This window comes from Coffea arabica, chromosome 7c, assembly GCF_036785885.1.
Source record: "Coffea arabica cultivar ET-39 chromosome 7c, Coffea Arabica ET-39 HiFi, whole genome shotgun sequence".
NCBI classification, from domain to species: Eukaryota; Viridiplantae; Streptophyta; class Magnoliopsida; order Gentianales; family Rubiaceae; genus Coffea; species Coffea arabica.
Genome location: NC_092322.1, coordinates 34921396 through 34937638, shown reverse-complemented (window position 1 = coordinate 34937638; position 16243 = coordinate 34921396). Strand labels below are relative to the sequence as shown.

The 16243-nt window shown below is 33.4% G+C and overlaps 1 protein-coding gene across 1 annotated transcript; it reads left to right on the top strand.

Moving 5' to 3' along the window:
- The first annotated feature begins 13991 nt into the window (after window positions 1-13991).
- On the top strand, window positions 13992-15760 carry LOC113697809 (O-acetylstemmadenine oxidase-like). Its single transcript, XM_027217399.2, has one exon. It carries the CDS (start codon window positions 14011-14013, stop codon window positions 15658-15660), a length of 1650 nt encoding a protein of 549 aa, XP_027073200.2. The 5' UTR covers window positions 13992-14010; the 3' UTR covers window positions 15661-15760.
- Window positions 15761-16243: the final 483 nt, after the last annotated feature.

The following is a 16243-nucleotide window of genomic DNA, read 5'->3' as shown; positions in this document are numbered from 1 at the left end:
GGTTAATTCAATACCTGTGAAATTTGCTAAATTTTCAAACTTTGCTAAAAAACAAGAACTGGTTCTGCCCTGTCTTCATGAAATAGTAAGTTTGAGTTGAAATTCGAATGATTTTTGGTTGGGATCTGGGAAAAGTGTTTTCGGGAAAAATTTAGTACTTTGAATCTAGTTTTCAATGGTATAAAGTTTCCTATTTTGGACTTGCCAAACTCGAGATATGATTTTCCAAATATTGTTGTGTAAAGTTGAAAATTTCTGATTTCTTAAAAAATGAACTTTTAAGAACTCCCAACTTCCTTTTGAAATTGATAGTCCATTTTAAATTTGATTTCATGGATGATACAAGTTTCCCTTGTGACTTTAAATCCTCATTTTCGAATCTTGATTTTCAATGAATTAAGACTCTTTTAAGGCGTTGTTAAGTTTTAAGCTAGTGCATTTTCTTCCTTGAATGTTAAGCGGTCTAGAGTATCTGTGAGTGATGGTTAGTCGCTATTTTTTCAGGTACTCAAGAGGGTTTCGAAAGGAATCCCGGTGTGGACAACTAAAGGGTTTTATTTACTCACTTGCTTTTGAATTGGTGAGTGTCAAGTGCATGAATTGTTGCTAAATACTTGTATTGTTTCTTGTTAATGAAGTGATTTGGACTTGTCGAGATGAGTGTGTACTTTATCGTACTTGTTCTCTTTTACATAACTAGACAATTGACTTGCGTGAACATGAGTTGACAATTGAATTGCGTGAACTTGGCAAATTGTACTTGTACACCTGGGGATGCCCAAAACTCATTGGCTAACTTTACGAATCGAGCTGGCATGGGCTTGGTCGAGAAACTTGGTGAACCATGAGAAAATTATAAGCTTGAATTTTTGAGCTCTTGCTTGGCATACTCGAGTAGTATTGCCCTTCCAGTGAGTGTTTGGTTACGGATCCGAGAGGGTGAAACGATGGATGGAGGATGTAAGCGGGGTTTCTACGGACTTGCTACCTACCCGGTTGACGGAGTGTCATCACGTGAAGGTATTAGATCAAGCCTTGTTCAAAGCAATAGGAATTTAGCTCCTGAGAGCTCCCGTATCCTCATTGATTGTGCTTTACTATTATTTGTGAATTACATGAACTTTCTAACTATATTTCTTGTGCAAGTGTTATTGTTACTTGAACTTATGTGTTTGTATGCTTTTCTTGGTCTCACTGAGAGCTAGCTCACCTCCAGTTTGTTTTCCTGAACAGGAGCTCGGAATGGAAAGATTTTTGGAGAAGCTGACTTGATTACCTTTTGATTAGAATTTGGATGTAAATGGTTTAGTCAACTTTGGATGGTTGTATTTTGAAAATTTTGATGTACCTTTTGGGAATTTTGTGATGTAAGACTTGAATGATTATATAAGGATGCGACTTTTCTTTATATCGATTTTATTATTGGTTGATTAGCTTTAAATTTAGATTTGACTAGTATTGAACCCTGGTGAGAGCTAGGCAGGCGGCCCACCGAAACCCAAGCGTTCGCCCTAAAGAGAAATGGGGTCGTCATAGGAGGTCTATTTTATTGTAAAATTAAGAGGGAGGTCCCTATCTTTTACAAAACTAGAGGAAGGTTAGTGTAATTTATCCAAAACTTATTTGAGGTGTTCCCAAGGTGCAAAAAAGTTATTATCTTAGTTGTAAAATATTTGAGGGTGCTATTCATGAGTTTCATAAATTATTTAAAGTTTATTGTAATTTTGAATATTCATTGTCGAGTCCAATGACACAAAAATTGTTGAATGGTCTTTTAGCGCCATCATGAGCATGTAATTTTTGGTTAATAAGCACATTGTCAAGTTTTCAAAAATCAACGGATTCGTTGGTTTTTACTGACAAATCTAGGAACCTCTTGTTGAGTACTTAATCCAACATTGGACTTATATGTGAATAATTATGTGTTGCAAACTATCAAATACGGTTAAATTCAATTAAAATGGTCAATTATAGTTTGGATTTTAATATATTTAATAAGATGTGAACCTTTAATGTGTAGAAACTTAAGGACAATTTCTATTTCTATGGAGGGCTGACATAGAAAACCAAAAGATTATAGGTAAGTTATTTATAAATAAGGTTATGGTCCCTGGGTCACATGTATTCTTCTTATTGTCGTATTTTTTAGTACCACAAAATAACTCTTTTCTAATATCATATCGTCAGCAAAGATACCAGAGAGAAACTAAAGGGTTCTCTCAAGGGATTAGCAAATATGTGTTGATCTGAAACACCATCTCAAAATCTCTAAGGATTGAAATACAAGTTAATCAACATGAATCCAGGTACGTTTCCACAATTTTGTTATTAATTTATTTCTCAATAATCACCATGAAAATTTTGGATTTAATAGGTGATGATTTTCACTAAAAGTCAATATAAACAACCACTAACAAGTGCTATCGGAGCAAGTTATGGTTGATTATTGGGAAATAATTTGGATTTAATAATTCATAGTTTTTGAGTTTTTTTTAATAAAGAACTACAGTACTTTTGGTTTTGTTTGCATGGCCACTGGTAGCGGACTCATTGTTTTCTTAAATATATGATTATTATGTGAACCTGTGAAATTCATGAATTGTGTTTCTAATGTTATGTGTTTATGTCTTCGGTCAAGTCACGCCTACGATTCATTATTTTGGTTACACATGAATCTAGTGGGTTCCATCGTAACCAAACTTTAGTTGTTATACTTTAGTTGTTATACAAATTTACTGTTTACTATGATGTTTTAGTTGGCTAATTCATTATTTATTATGATACATTGGTTGGCCAACTTCTTGTATGTAATCAAACTTAAATAAAAAAAATTCATACAATTAGTCTTCAATATGAACCTTTATAGCTTAATTTGGTTAACACTTGGATTTTCTTGACTTGTTTCATTGTGTAAGAGAATATGTCTATATTTATGTTAAGCAAATTATGGTTCTTTAATTTGAATAAACCCAATAAAGTTAAACAACACATTTAAACCTTACAAAATTCATAAGGTTGGCCTATTAAATATATAGTTTTATAAGGCATTTATGGATTTCAAAAAAAAAATTTGGACTTAAATGATAAATTTGAATCAAGTTATGAATATAGACTTTTAGTCCAACAAGTTTTGATCCATTTGACTGGTTTGACCAAATTTGACTAGTTTAATTAGTTTGACCATGTTTGATCAGAATTGATTGGTTCAACCAAATTTGACTAGTTTGATCATGTTTTGACTAGAGTTGATCAAAGTTGACTTTAATCAAAATTTTTGTGTAATTTGTGTAATTTTCAATTTGAATATTAGTAAATTATATATTTTTTAGAATAAATTAATTGAAACAATATGCCACCAAAATGACCTCTTTCGTGCAAATTAATTTGTTCTAGAATATAACTAGTTGGGTATTTGTAATTTTGTGAATATTGATCGATCCAAATGAAAGTCAATTTTTAAAAAAAATTGCATGTGCACTTGTCGTAATAAACAGTGATGGTTATTTAGATTTTTACATGTGAATTATAAATTGGTTTTGACATGTTATTATTGCCAATGTTTATTACTACGCCAAGATATCATTTAGATGTTAATATTTCTATCCAAAGATAAAATATTAATGGAACATCGATATCTTGAGATGTGGTTACTTTTATTTGAATTTATTATAATTTTGGTCTATGTGAACTTGTTTTAATTATTTCATAGTTTCTATTCAGTTGTGCATGATCTTACAAATATACTACCAATATCAATAATATTCCTACGTTGAATAGCACAAACTTCAAATTCTGAAAAAAAAAATCTCTTGATAGTTCTTAAAATAATGGATCTCGACCTTGCATTAAGTGCTGATTCTTCTCCACCTCTTACAGATCAAAGTACCTCTGATAAAAAGAAGGATAAGGAAAGGTGGGAGAAATCAAATAACTTGTGTTTGATGATCATTAAAAAGGCCGTTTCAGAAGCATTCAGAGGAACAATACCAAAACAACAACTACCGCTAAGGCTTTCCTTCAAGACATTAAAAAAAGGTTTGTCAAAAATGAAAAGACTGAAATAAGTACGCTTTTGATATGCCTAATTTCAATAAAATATAGTGATAGAGGTAATATTGAAGAGTACATCATATAGATGTCTCATCCTGCTTCTAAGTTAAATGTACTTAAGTTAGTACTTTCTGAAAAGTTACTAGTGCATTTGGTTTTGATATCTTTTCCTATATAATTTACCAATTTAAAGTAAGTTACAATGGTCAAAAAGAGACTTGATCTCTAAATGAACTCATCTCACACTGTGTAAAGGAAGAAAAAATGTTGAAATAAGATCAGATAGAGAGTGCTCATATGATTTCAATCACTAATAATAAAAGTAAGGGACATAAAAGAAAGAATGATAAAAATGCTGTAGGTATGGCACCTCAAAAGACACAATAAAAGAAATCGGTTAATCCGAAAAAGAACGGTTCTTTCTTTTGTGGAATTGAAGGGCATAAAAAGAAGCATTGCACCAACTATCATACTTAGCATGTTAAGAAAAATATGTTTTTTAATTTGATTTGTTCTAAGGTTAATTTAACTTTGGCACCTAGAAACACATAGTGGTTAGATTTTGATGTAACAACTCACATCAGTGTGTCTATACAGGATTACCTGAATTGTCGAAAGTCTAATGATAATAAAAGATATATCTATGTAGGCAATAGCAAAACAGTTTAGTTGAGACAATAGGAGTTTTTAAATTATTGTTAGATACCGGATTTTATTTGGATCTTAATGAAACATTTATTATAACGTCATTTCAACGAAATTTAATTTCTATTTCTATTTTGGACAAATTTATTTATTTTTGTTCATTTGAAAATGAAAAATTTAAATTGTTTCATGATTCAAAATTAGTTAGTTCTGGTTCTTTATTGCACTATGATAATCTATATTTAGTTGATACAATTGGTTTATTTAATCAATCTTTGCATTTGAGTACTAGAGGAGTAAAGGGAAAATTAACCAATGAGAATTCGACTGTATTATAACATAAGAGATTGGGTCATCTCTCCAAAAGGAGAATGGAAAGACTTGCATCAAATGAAATTCTTGACCGCTTGAACTTTATAAATTTTGATGATTGTGTTAACTGTATAAAAGAGAAACAAACCAATCAAAGAAGATTTGAAACCAATAGGTCATTGGACGTCTTAGACCTTATACATACAAATATTTGTGAGCCATTTCCTATATCTGCTTGGAATGGTCAACAATATTTTATAACATTTATAGAGAATTTTTCAAGATCTAGCTACATATATCTCATTTCAGAAAAATCATAGTCATTGGACATGTTCAACATTTTCAAGACTGAAATTGAGAACCAACTCAAAAAAAAAAAAAAAATCAGAAGTGTCAAATCTAACTGTGGTGGTGACTACTATAGTAGATATGACGATTCAAATGATCAACGCTCAGGACCATTTGCTAAATATTTAGAGGAATGCGGTATTATCCCACAGTATACGATGGATTGCCGTTTCATGTTTATTAATGCCTTTGTGTAGGATGGATAAACTTGTGCTATATATGGTTGAAAATGCATGGATTGCTTGGGTTGGATGTTTGAATATTACTTGTGTTTGAATTTGTTGAAATTTAGATTTGTTGGTAGAGAGTTTCATCCATTTACAAGGGAAAACTCTATCAAAATTTTTCCAAAATCTTGTCCAAAATTTTACATTTGCCTAAAATTTTTCATGTCTTTTCAATTTCATCCCAACGGCAACAAGTTCCACATCATTAGTAACTCAAATTCCTTTTGCTTTTAAAGTAAATATAGGTGATTTGAGAAATTTATTTCTCAATGAACTTGGAAATGGCTATTATGTGATTAAAATTTTTGCATTTTAAGAAAATATATCCTGTAAAGTGGAGAAAATTATGCCTAAATTTTGCATGATTAATGAGATTTTTTTCTTTTTACTTGATTTTATATAGTTGATTGATAAATATGGTCAATAAATGCATTACTCTTCCTATGATTAATTTTTTGAGCGAATTTTTATTTATTATCTTTCCTTTAAAAGAAAAAAGGGGAAAAAAGAGAAGAAATGAATACAAGTTATTCTATTCCAGTGGTTCTTGCACTTAGTAACTAGGAGTTTTCATTTACAAATATCGACTTTCGTGCAAAATGGTACATGAATTAAGTGTCTGTAAAGTAATGAGAATTTAAAGTGTTGAGTAACCGGAGATTTTCATTTGAAAATGTCAATATTCACATCAAACGACATTTTCACAATTTGAGTGAGTGTTTGATATAATATATGAATAATCCCTCTTTAAAAAGAAAGGAAGATGATCATGGGATTAGGAAGATATTTATTGACTATTTACTGACTATATGATTCATTTGCTTGTGAAATTGGGTTACGATGAGAAGTTAAATTGAATTAGCTATATTATGACAAAATTATCTCTCCTTTACTTGATATTATGAGTAGTTGAGATTACATGAATGATTGCATAATGATTATTTACTTTGTTTTGAGAAATAGAATTCAAATGTGCACATATGTTATTTCAAATTTTTGAATCATTGAGAGATTCTAATTCTTATTGCTTGAGGACAATCAATAATTTAAGTGTGGAGGAATTTGATAAGTGTATATTTTCTGTTTAAAATGTGTTTTATAGTTTAGTTTTTGGGGTGTCTTTATCATTTTTATGGTTAATTAAGTAGGTTTTTAGTGAAAACTTGCATTTGAGAAGATTAACGTGCAAAGCTTGTTGCATTTGTAGGATTTGAAAATTAATGACGACTTCAGATCAAGAAGGATTCATGCAATTATGTTGGATGTGATTCAAGAATGATTTGGATTATATTAGACCAACAAATGCAGCTTTTTGGGCTTAAAATGTGATCTCAACATGCAAGCATCTCTGTTTTATCTCCTTGATGAAGTTTGAGCAGAAAAGGACAAAAAAAATATAGGGGAGGCAATACGCATCCTCAATACACGATCTTGAGCATGCTTATTTTGAAGACAACTGTGTAATTTGCATAGCACTTGCTCAGCTATCACACAGTTTTTTTGACTCATTTGCAGATCAATTTTGATTGGTTTTTATACAAGCAATATTGGAAACTTGAAGAAGTAACTTTTGATGATTCCAAGAGCTAACTAGCACCAACTTTAACATAATTAATTGGAGTTTGATTCATCTATAAGTATTGGCCTTGGAGAACATTTTTATAACTTTGGAACGCTAGACACACTACTAAAATGTAGTCTTCACTAATTTTCTTAGTTCATTAGTGTGAGAACCCGAAAAATTAGGTTGTATTTATTTTATTTCTTTGAATATATTTTCTTTACTTTAAAGTATTGGCTTAATTTCTTTAATACTTTTATAAGTAAGTCAAGCTTTTAAATCATTTTCTTGGTATAAGTTAGTACACGTTAAGTTTGAAGTGCATTATGGATGTGGGACCCGCTAGTGCGGTAAGTGCGATAAATTTTGATGACTAGGTGAAGTTTTGCATAAAGGGACATTAGTTTATAAGGTGCTAAGAGATAATTAGAGGTTAGCTAGATAAATTAACCATTGGTAGACAAAGAGATGAGATTAAACACTAGGAGAGCCAAGTGTCATGAAACTATTGGGAGTTGGATTTTGACTTGGACTTTTCTTAACCTTTGCTAAAACCAAATTTGACTAAAAAATGCTTCATTTTTTCTCTTGCTTGGCCGGCCATATGGAGAGGAGAAACAAGAGAGCAAAGTTCATTTTCAACCTCCATTCCTTGCTTTAATCTTGAGTTCCAACCATAGATTTTGCAAAATACTCCATAAAAGTGGTTCATTAGGGAAGATAAAAGGCTTGAGTGGAGAGACTTTTGGAGGAAAAGTACTAAGATTCCATCTTTCTTGAAAGTACAAGGTAACTTTGCCAAGAACTACCTCTTTGCTTATAATACTACCATAGTAGTGGATCAGGGTTTCAATTTCGGTAGTTTCATGAGAAAATTTCATGGTTTGAAGTTGTAATGTGAAATTTTCAGTTTTTATGATAATTTTCTGCCTACTTATGATGTTTAAGTATTGGCCATGGTTTGGTAGCTTTGCTATGTGAAACAACTAGCATTTATGTGTTAGTTTAACTTGTCTAAAGAAAATTCCAGCCTGTATGCAAAAATTTCAGTTTAGGGTTTCATTTTCTAGTTTGAGTAGGTGATGGTTATATGCTTGATTTAGTGAGTTATTGGCTTGGTATGTATATGCTTGAGTTGAGACTGTTTTGTGGTAAGAATGAAGCCTTGAATTGGCTGGAAAAAGTAGTAAACACAAAGGAGGTGCTGCTGAAAATTTTGTCCGTAGGAACCCTTGGGCAGTCTTAGGAAATCTGCTATATCTTGATGTTGAAAAGTCAGAATTGAGTTCCGTTTTTTGTGTTTGAAACTAAGTCAGAGTAGTATCAACCCTGAAAATGTCAGCCTTTTTCTCAATTCCCATGAATATCTATGATTTTTCAAAATTGACTGAAATTGCACACCTGTTCTGTCTTGTACTGGATGAAGTAGTGACTTGAGGCTCGAATTTGACTGACTTATGGACAGAATCTTACAAATGTATCTTCTGAGAAATTGTAACCCTTTGAGTCTATTTTCCGATGGTGTAAAGTTTATCAATTTTGGACTTAAGAAGCTTGAGATATGATTTTTCAAATACTGTTGCGCAAAACTGGAAATTTATGTTCTCTTAGAACCGTTCTTATTTTCATTTCTCACTTTAAGTTTGGAGTTGGTAAATCATTTTGGGTATGGTTTATGAGTGGAATTGAGGTTTAAGTAAAAGGAAATGAAGTCTTAGAAATATTGATATCTTCATGTATTTTGGTTTCGTGTTGCTAGCCTTGTAATATAATATATGACCACAGGGCTCGAGTGAGTTCGAGAGGACGAACCAAGGATAAAATGAAGTGTTGCCATTGATTGGTGAGTGTTCCAAGTACATGAAAATATTTATGTGGAATGTCTCCTTACTTGAATAACATGTTTACTTGGTTAAAGTAATTGTTCGTGAATTGATAACCTTTGGGACGAGAATGTACTTTATCATACTCGATCCTTTGTAGTTTACTTCGTGATAGTGGTATGAAATGAAGTGCTTTGCTTATACTTGACTTATTGGTCTTGCATTTGACTTGTTGGTCACTCGGATGGTTATTTCACCGATTTACATGTTACATGCTCATTGGTGTTAGAAAATGTTAGGTACTGGATTTATCGTCTCAAAGGTAAGTGTATATTTTATCGCACTTGACCTATCTCAACTGAACTTGTGATTTTGTGACAACATGTGTTAGTCGTTTTATTACAACTGAAAAGTGGCCAGAATCCGGACACTTTCTGGCCGGATTTGAGGTTGTGAGTTTTTAAAATTTTTAAGTTTTCCCCTGTCAATCCAGCCCTGAATCCGGCCAATATCTCGCCGGATATGTGGCCGGATTTGCTGATAAAGTTTCTGATTTCGGTGGCTTTCTTTAAGTTTTCTTGTTTGATCAGGGTTCTTCACCACCCGATTTTCAATTGTTTGGATTTGAAATACTCGAAATGCTTGAAACATGCTATGCTGAGCTTATTATGACTTGAACCTGTTTAAGCAAGTGTGGTCTTATGTGCACTCAATTGACTTGACTTGACTAAACCTTTGATATCTCATATATGCATGAGCAAGTAATTTGATTTGTATATAACCCATATATTAACTTGAAATACTTGGAATACTTGAGAATGTGAATTGCTGGACATTACTTGTGACTTGATTTTGGCTAAGCGAGTGTGTCATTATCGCACTCGGCCTCCCTTTCTTGAATAATCTTATACTCTCTTGAACTTGATTAACCTGTACTTGTGTTTGTGCTTGTGTTTGACTTGTAAGTGCTGAACGGCCGTACGTACCACACTCCATCCGAGTGGGCGGTACCTCTCATCTCGTCTTAGTACTTTTATCCTGATTAAATCGATTGGAGAGTTATCTCGTCAACACTAGGGCTGAGCGGCCGTACGTACCACACTCCATCCGAATGGGAGGTACCTCTCATCCCGTCTCAGTACCTTTATTCTGTTTTGTTGAGTGGAGTGTTATCTCCTCGATAAGTGCTGAGCGGCCGTACGTACCACACTCCATCTGAGTGGGAGGTACCTTTCATCCCGTCTCAGTACCTCTATTCTGTTTTGTTGAGTGGAGTGTTATCTCCTCGATAAGTGTTGAGCGGCCGTACGTACCACACTCCATCCGAGTAGGAGGTACCTCTCATCCCGTCTCAGTACCTCTATTCTGTTTTGTCGAGTGGAATGTTATCTTCTCGACTAATTGGCTTACTCGAGTATTACCACTTCTGTTTCTGTGTGGTGTTTGGGCCCGATAAGGGGTATATTTGGTGGACGGAAATTGGTATAAATTGGAGATCTACGGACGTTATACTTTCATGGTTGACGGAGAGTCAACGGACCTTGATCAAGATACTGTGGAACTTGCTCTTGAGAGTAACCTGTATCCTTTAGCATGAATGTGTTCCTTATTGTACCATTTTGCATGTTTTATTTGGTTACTTGCTTAATTATATACTGGATTATGATCTTATTGAAGTTGACTTATTTCTCGATGTCTGGATATGCTATTCTGTCTCGTATTTTACCTGCTTAATTACTTGGAAACCTCACTGGGCTTTTAGCTCATTCCACACCATTTGTTTTCCTTATAGGGGTGAGAACTTGAAAGATTGATTTGAGGAAGGTCTCGTTTTCTTCTAAGATTGTTAGTTGCTCATGTGAGCACTGTATAGCTATCTCGGCGACTTGTTTGGTTTTGTTTTTTTTAAGTTCGACTCTTTGGCTATATTATAGACTTGGTGAACATTGGAGGTCCATGAATGTATCTAAAGTGATGGTTATAATTAATATCGTTTTATTTTGAGGTTCTATTTGTAAATTTCATGAATTGTGACTGAGTCCTAGCGAGAGTTGGGTAGGCGGTCCACCAAACCCTTAGGTACGCCCTAGGGAGAGGTGGGGTTGTCACAATTACTATACTATAGTTAGTGTAGCTTATCCATCTTATACTTGTAGTTGGATTTGGATGAAGAATTAATGAGCAAGATGGAGAGTGGAAACTCATGTGACAAAGGTGACCTCTCTCCTATCACTTTCCCTTTTGCATTTGATTTCATGCTTAGTTATAATATAAATTTGGATTTTATCATGTGTTACTAAAGTTTACACCTGAAGTTATGGATGAACTTCCCATATCTTGTCAGTGATGTTTACTTGGTTACTTAATGCAATTATTTTGACCAAGTTATTTAACATTTTTGTTTATCCAATCATAATTAACTAACTATTAATTGTGATAATCTTAAGGTGTTAAGTTTACAATTAGAATTGGGATTTGACACTAGTTCAAGAAAGTGCTAAACTTAGAGAGTGTACTTGGAGAGTAGAGATGTATCTTTGTGACTTTAGTGACTTGTTCCATGTAATTTCATAGAAGAAATGAGTTTGTAGTTAGTTTCATAACCACAAGAGTAGATATGGCTTAACTACAAGTATAGTTGATTCACTACGAGAGTAGACTTCACATGCATTAGGAAATTACGCCATAACTAGTCAAAATAATAACATTCAATTAACTAATAATTTCACTTGCAAGAGTAGTGAAGAATTTTATAACCCTAGGAGATCTCTATTATTATTTTTATTTTATGTTTATAGTGTAGATTTAATATCTTACATTGTGGTAGTTTAAATAATAAAAGAGTTAAAAAAATCATTGGTAAGTGACAATCTTTCCTATAAAATCGACATCTAATATCCCTATACTCAATAAATGATCTGTATATTTGCAAAAAAGAGGTAATTAAGTTTTATTAAAATTTGATGCATGATAGAAGCTCGTCAAATATTCTTGTCTCTTCCTTTGAAATAGAAATAAATGTGACACTTGTCAAACATCGAAAACCGTATTGAAAGAAATTGGAGAAATGCTGTGATAGAGAGTAAGCAAGATCCAACGAGTAATAATTCAATTCAATAGCCAAAGTGGCACGTATTGCGGCCCTATAGGATTGAAAAGCGCAACGGATCTTCTGTCCCACACCCTGTGCCACTCTCTGTCCCATTTTTTATTATATTGCTATTTCTCCTACATAAATAACATGTTTTAATTCTTTTTTGCTTCCTTAAGATCCAATAACTATTAATTGAGTAAAAAATAAATATAACAGCTTCAAAAAAGCAATATATAATAGAAAATTAAAAAATACAGCAAAAAATTCATAAAAAATCTCATTTTTTATACATTTTGATTTTTTGAGTTTGTTAAATTTTGTGTATTACTCAATTAATAGTTATTGGATCTTAAGGAAGCAAAAAAGAATTAAAACATGTTATTTATGTAGGAGAAATAGCAATATAATAAAAAATGGGACAGAGAGTGGCACAGGGTGTGGGACAGAAGATCCGTTGCGATTGAAAAGAGTGAAATCTGTTGAGATTGACAATTGACATTAGTCTTGTTGATCTGGCCTGTGACAAAGAAAAAAGAAAAAAAAAAAGTCGAAGCAGATCATAAGAATCTTACATAAACTTATGGCCATCGACATTCTCCTTCACCAGTGTTATTTCTACCTAACTTTTGATCGATTAGCCCTTACCAGAGAAGCAGCTGGAATTGTGGGAATGAATTCACATGTACCATTCAAAATGTACACGTGAAATATAAATACTGTACTTGATAACTTTTCATTTTAAATTTGACAAGTTTACCATGAAATGAATAATCAGCACTAACCCGATTCATATGCGAACGAAACCTAAAGCAGTCGACAACTGAAAAAAATGAAGTAGTTGAGATGAAAATTGGCAATAGCGTCACGGATCTCACCGTTGACAACGGTGCCACATATACGTCATGTGAGACGACACACACAGGATAAAAAAAATGAAGTTGAGTATAAAAATTTTTGGACTTGTAAGAGTGCGATTAAAGTTTTCATGCAACTATAAAGGTATCATTTATCTTACAGAATATGGTATACACTAGGATAATTTTATCATATATATAAAATTTGTATTTGTATATTCGCACTAATCAAATAATAAAATAAAAGTGCAAGAATCACACTAATTGTACCAAAAATTATCCATGCTCCAATCCCCAATAAAAGTCCTCAACAACAAAGTAAGAGACATGCGCATTGACTTTCTCTTTCACCAATATTTTTCCACTTATTATTAATGCTTAGCTGTTATTGGTTAAGGAATGAGTTCATGCGCACAGGTCTAACTTGTGTGCAACTCTATGCAGATGGGATTTGGCGAGGTCGCAACTACAATCGCATCGTGTTCACCAGGCAGTCCTAAATTGGGTTTAATTTAAAAATTTTGAAATTTTAAGATCAAGGCTTTAAATTGAGTTTGACTCTTCCAACTCAATCTGGGATCATTCACTATATGGTGTGATGGTAACCCAATCTCACACTATATGTCTCTCTACTCGTAACTTTGACACGATTACTTTTACTATTACACAGTCCTTGGTAAGTTTATATATTTGTTTAGCTTTGATAAGTGTATCATGAAGTTAATCATCACTATGTACATGGTCCTGGGCATGCCAAATTGTAAGATATGATTCAATAATTTTGGGTTATACGTATATTTTTAATTAAGATACTTCACCTTGAGCAAAAAAGAGTTTTAGCAAAGTTGTTAACAAAGCATACTTCTTCATTATCTTAAGTAGTTAGTTCAGTTTTTGAGTTTGACAAAATCTCTTACAATGATTATATGATCTAAATAACCAACTGAATAATTATAATGAAATTAATTACGTTAAGCAAGCTGCAACCTCTAACAGAAGTCAGCTATCAACAGTGCCCATCAATGGTTGTCTATATAAGGCCTGTTCCAAATGCAACCAACACTCTCGAGGGCAAATGCTGTCCAGAGATACCACTATGTTGAACAAAATCTTAAAGACTTTATTATTGATTTACATTCCTTTTCATCTAATTCTAACATCAAGTTCAAGTTTGGTTCCTCAAAGCTTCATCCATTGCCTTGCACAAAAGGTTTCTTCTTCAAATGTTTCCGCTCTCAGTGTCATGTATGTTCCGAAAAATTCGTCCTATATGTCTATATTGGATTATACCATTCACAATCTTAGATTCTTGACACCTAACACCCCAAAACCACTAGCCATTATCACCCCTCTAGATTATTCTCATGTTCAAGCCACGGTAAAGTGTTGCAAAAAGAGTGGATTGCAAATCAGAATCCGAAGTGGTGGGCATGATTATGAAGGCATGTCGTACATATCTGAAGTTCCATTCGTTATTCTCGACCTCAATAAGCTGAGGTCCATTAGCATTGACACTGAGGACAACAGTGCATGGGTTGAGTCTGGTGCAACAATCGGCGAATTATACTATTGGATTGCTCAGAAAAGTCCTATTCATGGCTTTCCAGCAGGCCTTTGTCCAACTATTGGTATAGGTGGACATGTTAGTGGTGGTGGAGTGGGTAATTTGATTAGAACATATGGACTAGCTGCAGATAATGTCATCGATGCACACATAGTTGATGTTCACGGTCAAATTCTAGACAGGAAATCTATGGGAACTGATCTATTTTGGGCTATAAGAGGAGGTGGAGGAGCAAGTTTTGGAGTCATAGTTGCCTGGAAAATCAAGCTTGTCCGTGTTCCACCTATAGTCACTGTTTTCAAATTAACCAAGACTATGAAGGAAGGAGCTGTAGATCTGATCTACAAATGGCAATATGTAGCACACAAGCTAAGTGAAGATTTGCTCTTTAGAATCACGATATCATCGAGAATCGGGATGCCAGGAATTGAAGCAACTTTCGGTTCACTGTTCCTTGGTAGAACTAATCAGCTCCAGAAAATCATGCAGGAGAGCTTCCCTGAGATTGGTTTGAGAAAAGAAGACTGTATTGAAATGAGTTGGATTGAGTCCGTCCTCCAGTTTGCAGGGTATCAAAGAGGAGAATCCATAGACTCCATTAAAAATAGAATAAATCCGCTACCTGATGGTTACTTCAAAGGCAAGTCAGACTTGGTTCACAAGGCTGTGCCTTTTGAGGCATTGAAAGAGTTCTGGAAGCGGTGTTCAGATGCAAATGCTCCTATCATCCACATAGAACTGCATCCGTATGGTGGAAGAATGAACGAGATATCAGAATCAGAAACTCCATATCCGCACAGGAAAGATGTGCTATATGAAATCCTCTACCTAGTGTTATGGATGAAGGATAAAAATGGTGAATCTACACAAAAGAACATCAACTGGATAAAAGAGTTGTATGAGTTCATGACTCCTTATGTGTCAAAAGGGCCAAGAGGTGCTATTTGGAATATTAGAGATCTTGATTTAGGAGCAAATGGTGCTTCTGACACTAGTTATTCTAAAGCTAAGGCATGGGGATCAAGGTATTTCAAGAATAATTTTAAGAGGTTGGCTGTTATCAAAGGTGAAGTTGATCCAAAGAATTTTTTCTACTACGAGCAAAGTATTCCACCTCTGGTTTTGCATGCAAAAAGAAAGTGTCGAAGAGCAAATTTCAATTTTCTTGATAAATGTCCTTAAGGAATGATGAACTACTAATGTATCTTAATTTTTTTTTTGATATTGTAAAAATGCATCTTTGTGCAATATTCTGTGCCTCAATAAATTCAATTAATGTTCAGACATCTGTTTAAATTATTCTAGCTTTTATGCAACGATTTATTAGTCTCCTAATTAAATGGCCCTTCAATGTAACACAAGCAAAAGATTCTGCTTCTTCCTGGATGTGGTTTTTTTCCTTTTCCATGGTTATGAACACTGTTCCTTTTCTTTTCTATTGTTAATTTTTCATTTTGTGCTTAATTCCCAAAAATAATAAATAATAACAGGTATGCCAAATATATGTGTTCACAAACAGGTAAGCAACATAAATAAGCACTTCTTCGAGGAAATTGCCTGCTTTCAATTCTTGCGAGGTTTCTCCAGAAATATCTTCCTTCACAAATGTTTGAAAGGTCTTTTTCATTTGCCGTGTTTTCTCCAGAAATATCTTCCTTCACAAATGTTTGTAAGTTCTTTTTCATTTGTCGTGTAAATCAAGGAAATTACCTTTTTCTTGATTTCCACGGCAAATGAAAAAGAACTTTCAAACATTTGTGAAGGA

Bases quoted from the DNA above. Each gene is read 5' to 3' on its own strand.
- LOC113697809 (XM_027217399.2), top strand. From the start codon at position 14,011: ATGTTGAACAAAATCTTAAAGACTTTATTATTGATTTACATTCCTTTT.